Source organism: Diplotaxodon limnothrissa, linkage group LG19, assembly GCF_057381915.1.
Source record: "Diplotaxodon limnothrissa isolate DT_005_m linkage group LG19, D_limnothrissa_male_GT1.1, whole genome shotgun sequence".
Classification (NCBI taxonomy): domain Eukaryota; kingdom Metazoa; phylum Chordata; class Actinopteri; order Cichliformes; family Cichlidae; genus Diplotaxodon; species Diplotaxodon limnothrissa.
The window spans coordinates 24962602-24985274 of NC_140614.1; the positions used below are offsets into that span (position 1 = coordinate 24962602).

At 40.2% G+C, this 22673-nt stretch overlaps 2 protein-coding genes across 2 annotated transcripts; both read right to left on the reverse strand.

Annotated features, from left to right (window-relative positions):
* Positions 1–300: 300 nt before the first annotated feature.
* Positions 301–1398, reverse strand: LOC146612303 (4-galactosyl-N-acetylglucosaminide 3-alpha-L-fucosyltransferase 9-like). The gene has a single exon (XM_085342778.1). The coding sequence runs from the start codon at positions 1381–1383 to the stop codon at positions 301–303; it is 1083 nt and encodes a 360-aa protein (XP_085198904.1). The 5' UTR covers positions 1384–1398.
* Positions 1399–17774: 16376 nt separating this feature from the next.
* Positions 17775–18872, reverse strand: LOC146612304 (4-galactosyl-N-acetylglucosaminide 3-alpha-L-fucosyltransferase 9-like). The gene has a single exon (XM_085342806.1). It carries the CDS (start codon positions 18855–18857, stop codon positions 17775–17777), a length of 1083 nt encoding a protein of 360 aa, XP_085198932.1. The 5' UTR covers positions 18858–18872.
* Positions 18873–22673: the final 3801 nt, after the last annotated feature.

A 22673-nucleotide genomic window follows, 5' to 3' on the forward strand; every position in this document is an offset into this window, starting at 1 on the left:
TTTTGTTTTCCCCCTATTGTGTGTAAACGGCCAAACCACTATAAAAGCTACTCTCTTGTGTCTTTGTAATTAGGGTGGTTTGTGAGTTAAGTTATGTCCACTTTGTTTGTTTAAGCTTCTGAAAATTACTTTTTGTAGAGTTACATTTAGTTGACCTCTTTTATGGGCTTGCTACTTATGTTTTTGAATTTAGTCTTTTTTGAACTTTTTGAGGGTTAAAATAAAGAAAACCCTTTTTGAAGAAATTTTTTTACCTGTGTTCTTGGCTGCTTAGCCCCTCACACACAGCCCTTCAAATCTCTAACCGCCCCAGTACCACTTATCAAGGCTATTGAATGCCTTGTATTCCTTGTGCCTTCGCAAGTAATCACAAGCCAGGCATGTGTGCTCTGCCCAAAAATAGGCCTTCTTTACTTTAAAGTGTCGCCGCCACTCAAAGTACCTGAGGTACATTTCCTCATTTTTGTCCAGGAGCAGCAGGTAATCAGCCAATTCCTTGGGCGAGCTGAAGTCGTCAACATGAATGAAGGAGTCTCCCTGGATAAAGTTCTCGTAATTCTGCCTGGGTGGGCCGAGAACCACTGGCACTGTCCCCACTGAGAGTGGGTTGTACAGTTTCTCAGTAATGTAATCTTTGTGGATGGAGTTCTCAAACGCCAGATAGAACTTGCAGCTGGCGATGGTGGGGAAGTAGTCTTGGTCAGAGATGTACTCCCCAAAGGCCTGTCCATATGCATGAACCTCAATGTGTTTGTAGAGTTCATTATAATATTTCACCCGCACGTGATACTGGTTCCAGTTGCTTACAATCCAGCAAATCAGCTTGTTTTTGCTGGGTGGTACAAAATCCTCTTCCCCTTCTGCTGCTACGATGGACCCATAAGGCACTTCAATGTCAGCATCCTGACGGTAATTGAGAGTCAGATTAAACAGGTTCTCTATCCCAGGCAGCTGGGACGAATGGGATGGCGACTCAAAGTTCATCCATATCCACTTCTGGAACGACGGTCGCTGCAGCGGCGGCAGATTGGACAGGTCAGTGCTGATGTCCCGGTGATGGATGACGACTCCATCAGACTTATTGTAGAAGTTCCTGTCTGCTGTGATGAAGCAGCCATCAATGTTAAAGAGAGAGCTGCAGACGCTCAGGTCGTACGTTTGTCCGAAGGGCCAGAGCCAGATCAGCAGAGTGGTCACGTTTTTATCGCTCTTGGTGGAGAAGAGGTTCTTGACCCGGTCTGTGGATACTGTTGACTCTACAGGACCTGATAACCAGCTTGTAGATGGTTTAAAATACATCAAAAACAGAGTCACAAAGCATCCCAGTATAAAAGTACCAAGCAGAAGGGGTCGCAGAATTCTGTGAAAAGGTGCAGATGGCATACTCTGTCCTAAAAAGGGCAAACCAAAGAGAAAAATACCACACAGTCAGCAGGACACAACATCAGGACTGATCATCTTATCGGGCTTTACATACTACCAACATGTAATAATGTCTACTGGATCATTGACTCTGAACAGAATCTGTGCCTTTAAATACTTAGTGGTATGAATATATACTGTGTGGTGTGTAAGGCAATAGTTTGCATCGGTGCTCAAATAAAACTGCTAAATAAAACTGTGATGCCTCCTACAACATATTGCAATACAAACCTGGCGGATTTTACTGAATGCTGAAATCCAAGCAAGAGTAGAGGTTATGGGAATTTGAGGGAACAGCTCCTACATCGGATCGAAGCTTGGGTTAACCTCCTCTGTGATTCGGTGCTCATAGGAAAACAAATTGCAGGATGGAGCTAGAAGATGCTTCTTTGCTCTTAGGCTGAATAATAACGATCCTTAATGACTGAATGAAGTGTGTTTGATCTTGAATTTACTGGTCTTCTTAATGATGCCTCCTTTATACAAGCAAAAAGAGAAAATGAGAGAGAATCTATTAAGCCAGAAAAAGAGACAAAAAGCAAGCACTTTGATGACCCCTCCCATTTTGCCTACTCTCTCCATACTTGACCACAGGTATGCTATAATCAGTCTTGGCATAACAAATTAGTTTAGTGGCTTTTTTCCTAGTTAGTAGTGATATGAATTTATTTTGGACTTTCCTGTTAGTTGGCTCCTATGAAAGTTTATTTTTTATCAGTAGTGTAAAAAAATCTTTCTCGGGGATACAAACAGGTTTTAAGCTTGGACAGAGAGAGCTTCGTTAGCCAATTCTTGTTAGCTCATGAACTTTGAGTTCATTAGTGCAGTGGTGGTTCTTGAACTCACTTACTAGGTTTAAGACACTAGGTTATGTGTAGGGAATCTGAAGGAAACGGTTTCCAGGGCCTACTCCGTGGATCGGCTTCCTCCGAGGCGTGGATGTCTATCAGCAGAGAATGTCCCTTAGTCTGTAACACAGTCAAATATATTCTCAAGTAATATTCAAGCATGCCATTCAGCGTGTTAGTACGAGCTCGGGAGCAGCTTGGGAGAACAAGAAAACAGAGACTGCTTCAGGTTGTCTTCCCAAATTGACTCAACTTTATTCACAAGTACAACAGTTTATATAGAGGGTAAAATTCATGAGACAGCAGATTATCAGTTTAAACCAGTACAGACCAAGATAAGGGAGCGTCTTCCTGCCCATGGGTGAAGAAGCATCCTTTGTGTAGTTTATTAGTTCAGATACAATTGTGATTATCTCAGCGACATATTTTCAAGGCACAAAACAAAGAGTTCTTTCATTAGTGAAATCTGAAACAAACCATTTGGCCTTCAACAGGCGTCTAAAAGATTAAGAAACTAATGTAGCTGAGGGAGTGATAGAGAGTGATATTATACCCCTTTCGTCAAACTGAGTGATTTATGACCCCCCCTAATTGATTTATGACCCCTAATAAATTATTCATGAGCTCCGGAAGTAATTAAATTATTCATGAGCTCCGGAAGTAGGAAGTAATTAAGTAATAAAAATATGATATTCATAAAAATATGATATTCATAAAAATATGATATTCATAAAAATATAATTGATTATTTAGAAAGTTTCTTATATATCAAAATAGCATTCTTTTATTTCTTTAAGCAATTAAATTTTTATTTTTTTATGCTCAAAAAACGCCATCTGGTGTGTGCGCGCGCCCGCGCGCGCCCGAGGCTGTGTGTCTGGGCGCGCGGGGGCGCGCCCGTGTCTCCGGACCGTGCTCTCTCTCGGGCTCTCTCGGGCTCCGTGCTCATGTGTTTAAAAATGTATTAAACCATATTAAAATTGTTTAGTTAAACAATTAATCTTAATCCAGCTGATTTCATCCTGGATCAGCTGGATTAAGATTAACAGACTTTTGTCAACCTGTTAGATTACCTAGATGTAAGTAAATAAGTACATTTGATTTTTGTTGCAAATCGAAAACCAAAGTGCTTATAACTTAATTAAAATACAATAAATAGTTTCCTAAAAAATATGCTTTTGAAGCTTTTAGTCTGGAGATAGTTCTGAAGGCTCAAAAACGTCATTTTAACACTTACTGTCGTTCTGATGGCATCTGTGAAACCCTCAAAGAGTCTTCTGATCGTCACGATGAAAAATTATCCACAAATGTAAAACATTTAAGGTCAGTATCCACGTGTCTTCTTTTTCAGTGGGTCAAATGGAACCGCATTAAATTGTATTCCACTCAAGCAAAAAAAGGTAAAAAGTTCATGAGTTAAAAGTCAAAAGATAAAACATAAATTAAAAATCTAAAGGTAAAGTGGACGTTACCACGTTACCTTACAGCCACATATCAGGAAATGCACCTGTAGTTCCCCGTAGCCGTTTTATTTTCACAACATGGACCGGTGTAACAGGTTAGTAGCCACACCTGCTAGATTCCTGAATGATTTTAATTTAATAACAAAAGAAGTGAAAACCAAACCTGACAAAGTGCAACAGCTTCTAACTGCAAACTTTTTCTTTCAAAGAAAGACTTCCTGATGATTAGTTAACCAACTGCAATAGATTAACAGCACTTGGCTGTTCCTTACTCCCTACAGTTTTTTAGGAAGCATTTATCTTTTCACACACTGGTTCTGCAGTTTGCCTTGATTTTTTGTTTTTTTTGTGTAATATTCCCATTCGTCACTCATCTTCTAAACAAACCCAGGCCCTCTTATACGCTCTTTAACACCTGAAACTGCCCCCCAATTCTCAACTGCCTTTGCTGCATCTCCTCAAGCCACCGTTAATGTCACGGTTCTGGGTCATTCTGACCCAGCACTTTCAGTTTTTTTATGTTTTTGGTATTCTTCTGTATTATAATTTATGTTCTGATTCTTTAGCTATCCTATGTTGATTATTATCATTATTGTTCTATGTTCCAGCTTATTCTGGTTTAGGGTTTAGTTCTTAGGTTTTGTTCTTTTGCCCTCATGTTTAGTTTAGGTTTAGTTCTGTGCTTAGTCTTCTCTGCTCGTGTGTTCCCTCTGTGTAAGTCCGCATTTCTTAGTCTGCATCTTTGTGAATTGTTTCCTGTTTTATTTTGAAGGGTTATGTCTTATGTTTGTGTGTGACTTCTGAGGATTTTCAAAAGTTCTTTACTGAAAAAACTGATAACATCAGAGCACATATCCTGCTCCCACCCCAAGACCCTTCTGAACAACCTGCATGTTCATTCTTTTTCTCAAAATTTAAACCACTCTCATTAAAGAATGAACATGCATTATTCACTCTCATTATCCCTGTTTTAGACCAATCTCTAAGCTGCCATTTCTTAAGGTTCTAGAGAAAGTTGTCCTCCACCAATTATCCTCATTCTTAGACACACATAATATCCATCCATCCACCCATCTTCATCCGCTTTATCTGGGGCCGGGTCATGGGGGCAGCAGCCTAAGCAAAGAGGCCCAGACCTCCCTCTCCCCAGCCACCTCCTCCAGCTTATCCAGGGGAACACCAAGGCGTTCCCAGGCCAGCCGAGAGATATAATCTCTCCAGCGTGTCCTGGGTCTGCCCCGGGGCCTCCTCCCGGTGGGACATGCCCGGAACACCTCACCCAGGAGGCGCCCAGGAGGCATCCGTGTCAGATGCCCGAACCACCTCAGCTGGCTCCTTTCGATGTGGAGCAGCAGCTGCTCTACTCTGAGCCTCTCCCGGATGGCCGAACTTCAACCCCTATCTCTAAGGGAGAGGCCAGCCACCCTTCGGAGGAAGCTTATTTCTGCCGCTTGTATCCGCGATCTCGTTCGTTCGGTCACTACACACAGCTCGTGGCCATAGGTGAGGGTAGGGACGTAGATCGACCGGTAAATTGAGAGCTTCGCTTTTATACTCAGCTCCCTCTTCACCACGACGGACCGGTGCAGCGTCCGCATCACTGCAGCCGCAGCACCAATCCGTCTGTCGATCTCCGGCTGAGGTTAAGACTATCGTCGAACCCCCAGAAGACATCTGACTTCAGACGTATCAACAACTGGCGCCGCTCAGACTGCTTGCGAGTTCGCATAGGGAGCGGCCGATTTCAACAGCAACTTGCGTCTCTTTCCTTATCCGCATATCATTCGGTAAGTGTTAATCTTCCTCTCTAACTACATTTTTGCATTTTCCTTTTTACCATTCTGTCAATCCTTTCATTTAAATAAATAAATAAATAAATATCACAATGGTTTGTAACAGGTACAATACACCATCCATCCATCCATTCGCCTCCACTTATCCTTTTCTCAGGCTCGCGCGGTGCGCTGGAGCCTATCCCACGTACAATACACTTTAAAATATATATAAGCTCCACTTTTAACTCCCGTAAAAGTTTATACATTACATGTCTACATCACCTATCATGGCCTCATCGGGTATCTCATATCATCTTGTTATTGTTATGTTATGCTCCTTTGATATTTTGCTAGTTTGCGTGTTTTAAAACTCTTTTTGTTTTTCTTTATATTTTTAGACCCAGATGTGTTAACCTGATCCCTGCGAAACACCAGCTCTGCGTGGATTTTGACCGCGAGTGACCGGATGTTGTTTCCGGCCTGAGGTTGCCTGAAATGCCGTGAGGCTCGTTTGAAAGATTGCGCCCGAGACCAACTCCGCCTCCAAGGCATGCCTACCTTTAGCTGCCACCAGTGAGATATCAGAGCCGGGCTCCACATATCCAATCAGGAGCACGAGCAAGACAGCTTTTGCAGACTCTCCAGAAATATACAAGTCCTTACCAACTGCTCTGCAACCCAGTGTTTCTGGTCCCCTCACTAACATCGCTTTTTGAGATATTTTTTATGAACCACCAAAAAAGCAATTTTACCCCACAGACTGGGTAAAATTCATGAGACAGCAGATTATCAGTTTAAACCAGTACAGACCAAGATAAGGGAGCGTCTTCCTGCCCATGGGTGAAGAAGCATCCTTTGTGTAGTTTATTAGTTCAGATACAATTGTGATTATCTCAGCGACATATTTTCAAGGCACAAAACAAAGAGTTCTTTCATTAGTGAAATCTGAAACAAACCATTTGGCCTTCAACAGGCGTCTAAAAGATTAAGAAACTAATGTAGCTGAGGGAGTGATAGAGAGTGATATTATACCCCTTTCGTCAAACTGAGTGATTTATGACCCCCCCTAATTGATTTATGACCCCTAATAAATTATTCATGAGCTCCGGAAGTAATTAAATTATTCATGAGCTCCGGAAGTAGGAAGTAATTAAGTAATAAAAATATGATATTCATAAAAATATGATATTCATAAAAATATGATATTCATAAAAATATAATTGATTATTTAGAAAGTTTCTTATATATCAAAATAGCATTCTTTTATTTCTTTAAGCAATTAAATTTTTATTTTTTTATGCTCAAAAAACGCCATCTGGTGTGTGCGCGCGCCCGCGCGCGCCCGAGGCTGTGTCTCCGGACCGTGCTCTCTCTCGGGCTCTCTCGGGCTCCGTGCTCATGTGTTTAAAAATGTATTAAACCATATTAAAATTGTTTAGTTAAACAATTAATCTTAATCCATCTGATTTCATCCTGGATCAGCTGGATTAAGATTAACAGACTTTTGTCAACCTGTTAGATTACCTAGATGTAAGTAAATAAGTACATTTGATTTTTGTTGCAAATCGAAAACCAAAGTGCTTATAACTTAATTAAAATACAATAAATAGTTTCCTAAAAAATATGCTTTTGAAGCTTTTAGTCTGGAGATAGTTCTGAAGGCTCAAAAACGTCATTTTAACACTTACTGTCGTTCTGATGGCATCTGTGAAACCCTCAAAGAGTCTTCTGATCGTCACGATGAAAAATTATCCACAAATGTAAAACATTTAAGGTCAGTATCCACGTGTCTTCTTTTTCAGTGGGTCAAATGGAACCGCATTAAATTGTATTCCACTCAAGCAAAAAAAGGTAAAAAGTTCATGAGTTAAAAGTCAAAAGATAAAACATAAATTAAAAATCTAAAGGTAAAGTGGACGTTACCACGTTACCTTACAGCCACATATCAGGAAATGCACCTGTAGTTCCCCGTAGCCGTTTTATTTTCACAACATGGACCGGTGTAACAGGTTAGTAGCCACACCTGCTAGATTCCTGAATGATTTTAATTTAATAACAAAAGAAGTGAAAACCAAACCTGACAAAGTGCAACAGCTTCTAACTGCAAACTTTTTCTTTCAAAGAAAGACTTCCTGATGATTAGTTAACCAACTGCAATAGATTAACAGCACTTGGCTGTTCCTTACTCCCTACAGTTTTTTAGGAAGCATTTATCTTTTCACACACTGGTTCTGCAGTTTGCCTTGATTTTTTGTTTTTTTTGTGTAATATTCCCATTCGTCACTCATCTTCTAAACAAACCCAGGCCCTCTTATACGCTCTTTAACACCTGAAACTGCCCCCCAATTCTCAACTGCCTTTGCTGCATCTCCTCAAGCCACCGTTAATGTCACGGTTCTGGGTCATTCTGACCCAGCACTTTCAGTTTTTTTATGTTTTTGGTATTCTTCTGTATTATAATTTATGTTCTGATTCTTTAGCTATCCTATGTTGATTATTATCATTATTGTTCTATGTTCCAGCTTATTCTGGTTTAGGGTTTAGTTCTTAGGTTTTGTTCTTTTGCCCTCATGTTTAGTTTAGGTTTAGTTCTGTGCTTAGTCTTCTCTGCTCGTGTGTTCCCTCTGTGTAAGTCCGCATTTCTTAGTCTGCATCTTTGTGAATTGTTTCCTGTTTTATTTTGAAGGGTTATGTCTTATGTTTGTGTGTGACTTCTGAGGATTTTCAAAAGTTCTTTACTGAAAAAACTGATAACATCAGAGCACATATCCTGCTCCCACCCCAAGACCCTTCTGAACAACCTGCATGTTCATTCTTTTTCTCAAAATTTAAACCACTCTCATTAAAGAATGAACATGCATTATTCACTCTCATTATCCCTGTTTTAGACCAATCTCTAAGCTGCCATTTCTTAAGGTTCTAGAGAAAGTTGTCCTCCACCAATTATCCTCATTCTTAGACACACATAATATCCATCCATCCACCCATCTTCATCCGCTTTATCTGGGGCCGGGTCATGGGGGCAGCAGCCTAAGCAAAGAGGCCCAGACCTCCCTCTCCCCAGCCACCTCCTCCAGCTTATCCAGGGGAACACCAAGGCGTTCCCAGGCCAGCCGAGAGATATAATCTCTCCAGCGTGTCCTGGGTCTGCCCCGGGGCCTCCTCCCGGTGGGACATGCCCGGAACACCTCACCCAGGAGGCGCCCAGGAGGCATCCGTGTCAGATGCCCGAACCACCTCAGCTGGCTCCTTTCGATGTGGAGCAGCAGCTGCTCTACTCTGAGCCTCTCCCGGATGGCCGAACTTCAACCCCTATCTCTAAGGGAGAGGCCAGCCACCCTTCGGAGGAAGCTTATTTCTGCCGCTTGTATCCGCGATCTCGTTCGTTCGGTCACTACACACAGCTCGTGGCCATAGGTGAGGGTAGGGACGTAGATCGACCGGTAAATTGAGAGCTTCGCTTTTATACTCAGCTCCCTCTTCACCACGACGGACCGGTGCAGCGTCCGCATCACTGCAGCCGCAGCACCAATCCGTCTGTCGATCTCCGGCTGAGGTTAAGACTATCGTCGAACCCCCAGAAGACATCTGACTTCAGACGTATCAACAACTGGCGCCGCTCAGACTGCTTGCGAGTTCGCATAGGGAGCGGCCGATTTCAACAGCAACTTGCGTCTCTTTCCTTATCCGCATATCATTCGGTAAGTGTTAATCTTCCTCTCTAACTACATTTTTGCATTTTCCTTTTTACCATTCTGTCAATCCTTTCATTTAAATAAATAAATAAATAAATATCACAATGGTTTGTAACAGGTACAATACACCATCCATCCATCCATTCGCCTCCACTTATCCTTTTCTCAGGCTCGCGCGGTGCGCTGGAGCCTATCCCACGTACAATACACTTTAAAATATATATAAGCTCCACTTTTAACTCCCGTAAAAGTTTATACATTACATGTCTACATCACCTATCATGGCCTCATCGGGTATCTCATATCATCTTGTTATTGTTATGTTATGCTCCTTTGATATTTTGCTAGTTTGCGTGTTTTAAAACTCTTTTTGTTTTTCTTTATATTTTTAGACCCAGATGTGTTAACCTGATCCCTGCGAAACACCAGCTCTGCGTGGATTTTGACCGCGAGTGACCGGATGTTGTTTCCGGCCTGAGGTTGCCTGAAATGCCGTGAGGCTCGTTTGAAAGATTGCGCCCGAGACCAACTCCGCCTCCAAGGCATGCCTACCTTTAGCTGCCACCAGTGAGATATCAGAGCCGGGCTCCACATATCCAATCAGGAGCACGAGCAAGACAGCTTTTGCAGACTCTCCAGAAATATACAAGTCCTTACCAACTGCTCTGCAACCCAGTGTTTCTGGTCCCCTCACTAACATCGCTTTTTGAGATATTTTTTATGAACCACCAAAAAAGCAATTTTACCCCACAGACTGGGTCTGAGGGCAGCAGCGGGGACAAATGATTGTAATGAAGAGACGGACATTTCATGGCTGGTCTTGCATAATCGTGAGTTATTATGTCATATGGTGATAAGTACATAGTTTTGCAAGAGGCATACAAGCACTGTGGAAAAAGTAATCATAAAACTGTTTTTGTGAACACCCTACGTTATGCTTTAAAAAATGTGATACATGTAATGTGATCATCAAAGAACATGATTTAAAAAAAAAAAAAACTTTTATTCTTATGCTTTTAAAGTATGTCAGATTATCTTAAAACACTTATTTGTATGTTATAATGTTTTTCTTACAGCCAGTTGTTGCATTTTAAAATGCAATGTGTTAACTGTCTAAACTGTCAGAATGTGCTGTTTTTGCACTTATAAAGATATTTATATAATACATACAGTACATACATATATAGACACATTTATATATCCATAACTACTGCGGTATTAATTTAGTGACTGAAAGATTGGGCACTTTTTGTGCAGCAAATATATGTTGTTGTGTTTGGAGTATACCTTTTAAAGCATATAAGTATTAAAATGTATCACACTGAGGTGATACACTAATATTAGTGGCAGACAACTGCATCGAATCTCTAAAGCAAGCATGTTGACTGTGACTGATGCTCCTAGGACTTTTAATCGTTCTGATTCCATACATGAGAGGATTGCCTTTAGTTGCAAGTGCAAAGCTCTGGTTCTCTCTACTATAATGCCTCACCTCACCCCAGATTTATTTTTAGACTTTAGAGGTTTTATTTGATTTAGTGCTTAGTTCTGATAAAATAATTATAGTGTGTGATTTTAATATCCATTTAGATGCTGAAAATGACAGCCTCAACTCTGCATTTAATCTGTTATTAGATGAATTGGCTTCTCTTTATCTGATCATTTTTATTAACATCTAAATTTTACAATAATAGATTTCCCTAAGGTGAGAAATAAATTTCATTAGTAGATGTCGTTCTGAAAGTGCTGTGACTAAGTTGAAGGATATAATTCCTCCACTTTTATCTTCTTCAATGCCATGTGCCAACACAGTGCAGAGCAGCTACCTAAACTCTCGAAAGTCACTGTACTCCCTGGTTTAACTCTCAAAGGTTCACCTTAAAGTAGATAAGCTGGAGTCAAATTGGCATGTCAGTAGTTTAGAAGACCTGGAAAAGAGCTTTTTGCCCCTTTTTTTTAAAAAAAGGAAAAAAAACCCCTCTAGTTCTCTTTTCAGCACTGACAAAAATTCAGAGCTCTATGAATTTATTCACAAATAAAAATTCAACCATTAGAGAAAAATTACTAGTAACCATCTCACAGACTCATCATTACGTACAGCTGCTATTAATACTATTAATATTTTTTGGACTCTTGCACTCTGATTAATTCTTCTGAGTTAACTTCAATAACTACAAATGCTTTAATCCCAAATGTCACCTATCTCTAATAATAGGCTACATCCATTAAGGTGCCAGTAATTAAACCATTACTTAAAAAGCCATCACAACCCACCTGCATGGACTGCTCTTTAAACTTCCCTTTTCTCTAACATTCCTGAAAGAATAGTTATTAAACAGCTAACTGATCATTTTCAGAGGAACGGTTTATTTGTTTTCTCTGTAATATTTTACGTCACAATAAAAAGCCCCTTGAGGCACCTTGGGGTTGTGTTTTGACGCTGTATGAATTGAAATCTTATTAAAATTTTAGAACAGACCCCCCACATATTTCTTTTATATTTATTTAGAACAGAATACAAACACATACATTATTGGTGCGCAGTTTGAGTGCTCTTTTTCTCACTTGCCCTTGCGTCACATCTAAAATACACCTGTCACTGACAATTCAAGTTTAAATTTTGACTACACTTTTTGTATAGAAACATGTGACAGTGAAGTTAAATAGTGGGCATTAAGGCCAGTTTTGAGATCCTTTCCCAGGCCCCTTAACGCCCACTCACATCCTGGGCCATTTGACCTCAGGAAATCACATGATAGGGTGGGGCTAGGTTTCACTGCGGGTTCACCCGAAACCTTGGCTGTATCCCAATTCAGGGTCTGCAGCCTTAAAGTACGCAGCCTCAACGATCCTCAAGGGCCGCGTACTCAAAGACCGCTAAGGCCGGAAGTGCGAGGCTTGTGAAATGGGACGGTCTAGCCTCCGTTGCGCTGCCCAGGTTGCCTAGCAACCATGATACTAACAGCTGATAACGTGTCATACAGCTTTGTTTGACAGAAATGAAGGAGAAAATCTTTGGTTCATTTGTTTGTTTGTTTCTACATGAGCTTTGATCATTCTCTGTAAGATTAAGCTCAGCTATTGAACGGCGTATATTTTAAAGTAAAGGCTTTAAAATCAAGTTAGTACAAACGTCACTAATGTCACATAACTTTGCCGACATGTGGCCAACAGTAATGTTTAATGTTCTTCGTTATTAAACATTTGCACATAAATAAGTGACATAATATTCAGTACTTACTTAAAGTTTACTCTTCGGCCGCCCCTCATCCGCCGTTTTTTTTCAGCAAAATTGTCCACACCCACCGCCGCGCTATGCATTCTGGGATATGTTGGGCCACGAAGTCTACACTGCCACAGCCTTAAAATTCAGGGAAATGTAGGACACATTTCAGGGCCGCATTTCGAGCAGGCTTTGAATTGGGACAGCCTTCGGCGCGCCGCTGTGACATAATCGGCCTTGAAATGAGTACTTTAAGGCTGCAGACCCTGAATTGGGATACAGCCATAGGCTGATTGTGGCCTACACCTGTTTTCACACCTGGGCTCGTCTGATTAACGTAGAGGATCAACAGGGGGTTCTTGACTGACTTGGGGGACACTCCCCTAGGACTTACATCTGGGACTGTCCACCATTTGACCTTAGAACTGAAGAAGCTGTTTGGATGAGAGGTGAAACATCTTCAAGCAACTTAAAGAAGTCCAGATGCTTTTCTTTCCAAAAACTCGTTAGACATCACTTTTTGTCTTCTGCTGTATGTCGCTTGTTCAGTGTGTACAACCTCTAAATTGTATGCTGCCAATTAGCCTATATCAGTGTTTTGAATTATAGAACCCTTTAACATAGAATGGATTAATAAGCAGTGTAGAAAGATGTAAATGAATGAGCTTCCATTGTCACTACCTCTACTGGTGTATACATAAGATATTAGCACTGGTTTTCCTCAGTGCTGTTTAGGGGCATTAACACTTGTGGTGGCTTTATACATATCACAGGCAGGGGATCTCATTGGTCAAGAACCAGCCGAGGATCCGCCAAGGATCCACCATGGTGTTGTCAAGATCAGCTCACCATTTTAAGTAACTGTATTTGTATGTCAATCAGAGATATCCTGTGTTCTCACTGGTAGTCAAAAAAATTTATCTCGGATCCCACACAGTGATCATTTCACTCATAGTCACTGAATATCCTTGACTTTCTGTGGGTTCTGGTTGCCACATTGCAGTAAATTGCTTCCAGTGTGGACATACGCTCCTAGAAATATCAAGTGTGCAGAAAGGATAACTGACAGTACTAGTAGAGGTAAGATAAAAACTTTTTAATAAGTCTACTGTGTCTTTCAATCTACAAGGTTTAATGTGACCCTTTTTGATATTTTGGCTGTTTCATTATTTGGCTAAAACTGGAACTTTTAGTAGATTACAAAATAATATATGTATATGTGGGAGGTTTAGCTGCAGTGATCAGATCAAGCCTGTTAAGTTATAATGTGTGGCTCCACTGTGATTATCATAAGAGGGAGCACTTTTTTTGCATTTTATTTTGATCTGCCTTTTTATCTCTAAACCACCAAACTGTGACTACATGTAGCTCATTAACATTTTAGAATTAAAATATTGAATGCATTGTGATGTATTTTGGACACAGAAAGAGCGATGCATGAATAGTCTTCCATTTCACTCCATCTCTGGTAAGAATTACTTTCCAGCTACTGAAGGTCATTTCAAAATGTGATGCTATAGTAGAGCCACTCATTAAAATGGTTGCCTTTGACACTGCATTGAAGTTGATCTAAAGGAACCCCTTTATTGCCCCTTTACTGTAATAGGAAATTTTTTTTTTTGCTATCCTGCAATTAAAGAATTATGCAACTGATACCAATGTGATTTCTGTCCAAAAAAATGAACCTACAGTCAGCAGCTGTTTAGCTTACATTAGCTTGGCTTAGTTTAGTTTAGCTTAGCTTAGCTTAGCTTAGCTTGGCTTAGCTTAGCTTAGCTTAGCTTAGCTCAGCTTAGCATAGCATAGCATAGTTACAGGGGAAACCAATGTATGGTTATTAAACAGCCATTTTAAAATGGCTGTTCTGCTTTTTGTACAGCTCAGCTCAGAGTTGTCCTGTTTTCAGCCATTATGCTAAGCTATGTTGGCTAGCCAAGTTTATATATAAATCCACTTATATATAAACTTGTTTAAAATGTTTAAAAGCAAGCATCATACATGTTTTTTCCAGACAGTTTCAGCATAATCTAGCCTATGTCATGTAATACACATCAGGCATCTCTTTAAAAAACAAAAATAAAGAAATACTACAGTACACTTTACAAATGTTTGCTCATTTGTCCATATCTTTATTTTCATTTTGACACTATCAGACATATACAGTAAAACACAACATTTGGCAAAATACAATGATTTGGCAAAAAAAAAGTATTGATTGACTAACAGATTATTTCAGTGAACTGGCATTAAAATCAAATTTTTTTGGGATACCCAGTCATATAGCATCCAGAGAATCACTTCAGGGTGCATCAGTGAACCTCTCACAGATTCAAACTGGACAACAGAGAAGCCGCAGCTCCTTTTCTTTGTTTTTGTGCAAAAAAAAGAGAGAGAAGATAAAGAAGACTTATGCGGCCCAAAAAGATAAAATGAAAAAAACTTTTTTTCTTAAAGTCACCAACCACATTGGACAAGAAAGCTTTGTTTTCATACATGAGATTGGACTGTACAATATGAAACCATGACTGGCAGCTTCATAGTTATCCTGTGGGACGTGCCAAGGTCTTGGAGGACAGTTTATAAACTCACAATAGCTTCATCTAAGACGACAACTGGCACAGTGAGTCACACTACTCGAAATGAATAAAAGTGCTGTATTTCTGCTGCATTTTGGCACAACTTTTTCAATTAGGTCATGCCAACAGGATTGCCACCAAATATAAACAAAGAAGAAAAAAAAATCACTCCTCAAATGTAAAAGTGCCTGCCTTGATGAAAATGTCCACCTCAAAACCGTTAAAAGCATCATTTCAGATGCTCTTAATTCTTTTTCAAGTGTCTCTCCCTTTAACTTAATTCACAGCCACTCAAAGCACCGGGCATTACTTACAAATGTACAGCGCAGTCACAGTCACTTCCAGACAACAACTGCATGATATAAAGAGATTTACCATGAAAAATATATACAATGCTGCTGGAGTTCCCACTGTCTGCTAGACATAAAGGAATGATCTGTGTTTTGGGCTGGTTTGATCCAATTCCTGCTTCAGTTCACTACAGTGTTTATGTACAGAGTCCACTATGGCATTTGGAACCGTACTCCATAAGAAAAATAATTGGTTTCATCCTATTTTACATCAATGGTCCCTTTGAAATTGAAGAAATGTTAACCTCACTGTTTTTATACTTTGACACAGAAGCTCATCTTGCATAAAATGTTGACAAGAATTTGTACAGTACTTTCTGTAAAAAACATAAATCTCTGTTAATAGCTGCTGAGTGCTGTTGCAATGCATTGTTCAATGAATTAGCCGTTCCAACAACATCTGAATGTGATGCAACATCTGCGATATATGCAGATACCGAGCTGTCTTTTTGTAGTGTGGTCTCAAGGGTGTGGTGCAGTGCTAAAACAATCAGAATCACATGGAAACACTCGCTCCCAGACAACACTGAGGTATGATGATTCATACAAAAATACGGGTAACCTTGCAGCAGCCATAAAGATCACATCTTTCACATCTTAAGTTATAATGTGTGATGAGAGTACAGCACCTAAGTGAAGAGCTTAAGCAAATGCTTGTACTACGTGCTCATTTTGTGCTCTTTCTGCTTAATGCAGTCAGTCAAAAATGACAGACTTTCCAAATTAAGATGCAATGTGAGGAGGTGTGTGTGGGAGTTTCATATTGCAGTACAATGGCTCTGTGCTGTTCTATCATCATCATCCACATGGAATCCAAAACACCGTGACAAAATTACAAAAGACAATGAACAATTCACAGCAATATTAATTAGCAACCTCCCTCTCACATAACAGTGACATCTTCTGTCGGATACCAAGGTAAAGATCGCCAAATCCAATCTACAAATACATTGACCATCTGCCTTAGTGTAAGTATGTGAAAATAACAGTTTGATTAGCAGTGCAAATGCAAACTTATAAAAATATGGGAAAAAAATTACAGCTACATAATTCCAAAAATACACAATATGTACATGACCCTATTGAACCATTTTCACATTGGAGTTTAGTAAACAATGCATAGGTGAATTCATCACTAGCACAGATGAGATTGTTTTTTATCATATAATGCCTCATTTGAATAAATATTACATAAATATTTTCACTTTTATGTCAGCCCCTCTTCTCCAGCTAACACTTTCCCCAATGTCAGCTTGTGCCACTTCATAAGCAGGGGATAATAAAAAACAAAAACTTGCATCATGAATGTTATCAGAACATTTATACAATCATGCAATCACACTAAAAAATAGGACAAAATCATTTAAAAAAATAGCAGCAGATGAGGTTATGTTAAGTAAAACATGGTCAGAAATAATTTTAAAAAAAACTGTGCACTTGTAAATCATAAAAAATAAATTAAAAATTATAAATTAAAAACTCAAAAGGCAAAGTAAGGCTTAACTAAAATTCAAAGGACAAAAAAAGAACAAGCTAGATGTGTCACTGGGCCTCTGAACCAATAGAAAGACACCATTCAGCTGCTCACGACAGAACAGCAACGAACCTTTGTGTTAACTGAAGGACAAAAATTTTACAGTACTGCCTTCAACAACATAACAAAAATCACACAGTGTGATGGCATCAGCCACACATGGGTAAATCAGTCCATTTGTTCACTTTATTAGTTTGTTTTGCAGTTTTCTTCATTAATATAATTCATTAATCATTTGGTTAAACCTAACACTGATATTATGAGGCGCGCACATAATAGCGTTGTGTGGTTTTTCTTAAAATGTTTTCTGTTATATTAATTATGTTTTTGTTTTTTTTTTTAGTTACCTGGGTTTGGGCGGTGGCTGTTTCCTGTCTGGGAAAAAGGGACCTTCTTCTTCTAAATTTTCATTGTTGGTTGGCAAACAACTGAAAGGTTGTTTGCCAACTGGTTGTGGGGGCAAAAGGCATGGCTGAGGACTCTGAGAACAATAGGCCTGCTCAGAAGGACCAACCATGTGCTCATCAGGAACAGGGATGTTTTAGGTTTACTTAGGTTATTCTGTGCTTAGTTAATATTAGAGTGTGTTTTTGTTTTCCCCCTATTGTGTGTAAACGGCCAAACCACTATAAAAGCTACTCTCTTGTGTCTTTGTAATTAGGGTGGTTTGTGAGTTAAGTTATGTCCACTTTGTTTGTTTAAGCTTCTGAAAATTACTTTTTGTAGAGTTACATTTAGTTGACCTCTTTTATGGGCTTGCTACTTATGTTTTTGAATTTAGTCTTTTTTGAACTTTTTGAGGGTTAAAATAAAGAAAACCCTTTTTGAAGAAATTTTTTTACCTGTGTTCTTGGCTGCTTAGCCCCTCACACACAGCCCTTCAAATCTCTAACCGCCCCAGTACCACTTATCAAGGCTATTGAATGCCTTGTATTCCTTGTGCCTTCGCAAGTAATCACAAGCCAGGCATGTGTGCTCTGCCCAAAAATAGGCCTTCTTTACTTTAAAGTGTCGCCGCCACTCAAAGTACCTGAGGTACATTTCCTCATTTTTGTCCAGGAGCAGCAGGTAATCAGCCAATTCCTTGGGCGAGCTGAAGTCGTCAACATGAATGAAGGAGTCTCCCTGGATAAAGTTCTCGTAATTCTGCCTGGGTGGGCCGAGAACCACTGGCACTGTCCCCACTGAGAGTGGGTTGTACAGTTTCTCAGTAATGTAATCTTTGTGGATGGAGTTCTCAAACGCCAGATAGAACTTGCAGCTGGCGATGGTGGGGAAGTAGTCTTGGTCAGAGATGTACTCCCCAAAGGCCTGTCCATATGCATGAACCTCAATGTGTTTGTAGAGTTCATTATAATATTTCACCCGCACGTGATCCTGGTTCCAGTTGCTTACAATCCAGCAAATCAGCTTGTTTTTGCTGGGTGGTACAAAATCCTCTTCCCCTTCTGCTGCTACGATGGACCCATAAGGCACTTCAATGTCAGCATCCTGACGGTAATTGAGAGTCAGATTAAACAGGTTCTCTATCCCAGGCAGCTGGGACGAATGGGATGGCGACTCAAAGTTCATCCATATCCACTTCTGGAACGACGGTCGCTGCAGCGGCGGCAGATTGGACAGGTCAGTGCTGATGTCCCGGTGATGGATGACGACTCCATCAGACTTATTGTAGAAGTTCCTGTCTGCTGTGATGAAGCAGCCATCAATGTTAAAGAGAGAGCTGCAGACGCTCAGGTCGTACGTTTGTCCGAAGGGCCAGAGCCAGATCAGCAGAGTGGTCACGTTTTTATCGCTCTTGGTGGAGAAGAGGTTCTTGACCCGGTCTGTGGATACTGTTGACTCTACAGGACCTGATAACCAGCTTGTAGATGGTTTAAAATACATCAAAAACAGAGTCACAAAGCATCCCAGTATAAAAGTACCAAGCAGAAGGGGTCGCAGAATTCTGTGAAAAGGTGCAGATGGCATACTCTGTCCTAAAAAGGGCAAACCAAAGAGAAAAATACCACACAGTCAGCAGGACACAACATCAGGACTGATCATCTTATCGGGCTTTACATACTACCAACATGTAATAATGTCTACTGGATCATTGACTCTGAACAGAATCTGTGCCTTTAAATACTTAGTGGTATGAATATATACTGTGTGGTGTGTAAGGCAATAGTTTGCATCGGTGCTCAAATAAAACTGCTAAATAAAACTGTGATGCCTCCTACAACATATTGCAATACAAACCTGGCGGATTTTACTGAATGCTGAAATCCAAGCAAGAGTAGAGGTTATGGGAATTTGAGGGAACAGCTCCTACATCGGATCGAAGCTTGGGTTAACCTCCTCTGTGATTCGGTGCTCATAGGAAAACAAATTGCAGGATGGAGCTAGAAGATGCTTCTTTGCTCTTAGGCTGAATAATAACGATCCTTAATGACTGAATGAAGTGTGTTTGATCTTGAATTTACTGGTCTTCTTAATGATGCCTCCTTTATACAAGCAAAAAGAGAAAATGAGAGAGAATCTATTAAGCCAGAAAAAGAGACAAAAAGCAAGCACTTTGATGACCCCTCCCATTTTGCCTACTCTCTCCATACTTGACCACAGGTATGCTATAATCAGTCTTGGCATAACAAATTAGTTTAGTGGCTTTTTTCCTAGTTAGTAGTGATATGAATTTATTTTGGACTTTCCTGTTAGTTGGCTCCTATGAAAGTTTATTTTTTATCAGTAGTGTAAAAAAATCTTTCTCGGGGATACAAACAGGTTTTAAGCTTGGACAGAGAGAGCTTCGTTAGCCAATTCTTGTTAGCTCATGAACTTTGAGTTCATTAGTGCAGTGGTGGTTCTTGAACTCACTTACTAGGTTTAAGACACTAGGTTATGTGTAGGGAATCCACTGAGTCACCTGTTACATTAATGTGGGTAGAGATATATGCTTGGGAACACCTCAGTGGTTTTGATGGGATCACTGGTTTAACCAGTTGCCACTCACTTAACCCCTACTTTTAACTGCCTAAAGGCTAGGGTTAAGTTAGATGGTTTTGGTTGCGAGAGTAGGAGGACTGTTCTCCAGCTTCCTTGGCTTGTCCCTGACTTGTAATCGGCTCCTTCATTAGAGTCACTGAATCAGTGCCCAAAGGCTTTTGTCTTATAAACTGTAGAACACTTTGTTAGTAACTTGTTGTGGTGTAGGACCTTAATATTGCGACAACATATCGCGTTTGGTTAGGATTATTTGTTGCTGCTTTTGGTTGTAACTTGGGTTTTGGCTGTTATGCTCTTTTGTTCTGGATATCTTACTATTGTCTGTGTCCAGTATAGAAACTTTGTCATCCTTAAGCTGTGTACACACTGGAACTGATTCTCCTGTTGCGTGTCGCTTTAAAGCTGGCAGCTGGTGGCTTGTGGATGTTTCAAATTCTGGTTGCCATATTTACCACCAGATCATATGTTAATTAGTGATATCCTGCATTCTCATTAGTAGTCACTTCAGTCAGTTGCCTGGGATTTGAAAAATGTTTACTCCAGGCTCCACTAACTTCATGCAGTGATAATTTCACCCATAGTCACTGAATGTCCTTGACTTTTCGCCATGTTGCACTTCCGGTTTGAAAATAGCTTTTTTCACATGTGGAACCATATGGAGGTTTGGGATATGACTGTCCAGTTAAGCTACCTAGCATGTCACTGTTTTCTTTCTAGTTATTCCTCCTCTGTCTTGGTCTGTTCTGTTCTCTTAAAAATGCTCCTAGAAGTATCAAGACTGTAGAAAGAGTAGCTGACAGTACTAGCAGAGTTGATATAAAACTTTTTAATAGGCCTATAGTATTTGTCAGTCTATAATCTTTAACATGACAAGTGCCAGAGAAATGGCTTTTTGTAAAAAAGAAGCATATCTGTCATCGCTTGGCTAACTGTCAAATACCTGCATCCACACACTCACCATGACTGAGCTAGGCATTGTACAGTTCTTAATTCAATTGTGGTTCTTTCAAACTCCATTACTTTGTGGGTTTCCCTATGTTCTGTGCCCACTGAGCTACTTCATAGCGCCACAGAGAAAGCTTGTATTTCCAGCATGCATGCAGAGATGAGCTTAATCTCTACAAACAAGTGTATAAGGCAAAACAAAACTTCTCACACAAATAGTCAGGTAGTCCTAGATAGTCCTAGATATCTTTTAAAAGTTTCCAGTTAGGCATGGATGTAGGTTGTTATTTTGGGTATCCACTGTGTGTTGTAAGAGAATGCTGCCATCTTAAGGCTGAGAAGAATAGAAGAGCTCTCTGGGGCTCAGCACACCTGCATTTGGCACAGAGGCCACACAAGCCTGACATGCCAAGTGCAGAATCAAAGCTTGAGAGACGATTTTTCTTCCATGCATCCCTGAAGCATATCTGAATCAGTAAAATCAAAGGAAAGGGTAACATGCATCCATGCTTCATCCAAATCTTTGACTTTGTTACACAGATATGCACCAAGCGGACACACAAGTCAGAGATGGATTGAGATAAGAGCCAAATGAGTGCCACTCATTTTAAAGGCTTATGGTATCAATACATTTTCATGTAGGGACAATCCTCTTACAGCACTCAACCATGCCTCCTGTGAGCTGCAGTGATAAGCTCTGTGGTTAACAGGATGCATCCCATGCATGCCATGATGTGCTGGTGTCAATTATATAAAACACCCCATAGGATGGAGGTTGACCTGTATTGCAGTGATCAGGTCAGGCCTTTGAAGTTCCAGTGTCTCCAATGTGATTATTTAAAGAAGGTGCACAATGTTTTATTTATTTATTTAGATATGTCTTTCTATCTCTAAACCACCAAAATGAGACTAAGGGGAGACTCCTGCAGCTCATTCACATTTTAAAAAAAGCATAGCTGTGATTTTGTTAAATGCATTGTGATGTATTTGGGACACAGAAAGAGCACCGCATGGGTGAGTAGTCTGCAGCGAGGCCACGTTTGAAGTGGCTGGAGAGCAGTAAGGGGAGGAAAAAAACGCAGTCACACATTTTCTGTGGCAATATCAGTCACAGAAATCTCAAATCCCAAACAGCGTTTTGTAACGGGTATGCAAAGGCTAAAGCTGCACATGTACACCAAAATTGTTGTCTTTAGATTGCAACTCATAATTTCTGGAAGGAGCTCCGCACTGGCTGAAAACGGACACTCCATCTCAGGTGAGAATTAATTTCCAGCCACCGAGCACTGAAGGTCATTTCAAAACGTGACGCTGTAGTGGAGCCACTCTTTAAAATGGTTGTCTTTTGGCGTGACACTGCATTGAAGTTGATGGGAATAATAAAGATACACTGGAATATTTTCCAGTGCTGACTAACAGAACCTAGATAATAGCGCGCCGTGGGCATAATATTTGCAGCTATGAGGGCAAGGTTTGAAATACAAGTCACATTCACGGGAGAAAAACATCCATGTCCCCTGCAGTGTGTGAACTGTCTAGTGCATTAAACATTTAAAAATGCAGTGTACAATCAAACACCCCGGGGAAAACGAGAAGCGGTCTATATTTGTCACATTTGTTTTGCGCATTTTCTTTTTGGCGTTTGCAATTAGCTACAGATGATTTGCCTTTAAAATCAGGTAGAAGATCAGACATAGGATGCAAGAATGGGGGGGAGAAAGACTCAGCCAAGCATTTTACTCACCATCGCGACAGGCGTGAGTCAAAATAAAGCTTTCTTCTCATTTCCTCCTCCTCACTTTCAAAGACACATAGGAACATACGGAAGATGTGGATGCGTTTGGAATAAAAAATCGA

Coding starts and splice junctions, on each gene's coding strand:
- LOC146612303 (XM_085342778.1), bottom strand. CDS start 1,383: ATGCCATCTGCACCTTTTCACAGAATTCTGCGACCCCTTCTGCTTGGT.
- LOC146612304 (XM_085342806.1), bottom strand. CDS start 18,857: ATGCCATCTGCACCTTTTCACAGAATTCTGCGACCCCTTCTGCTTGGT.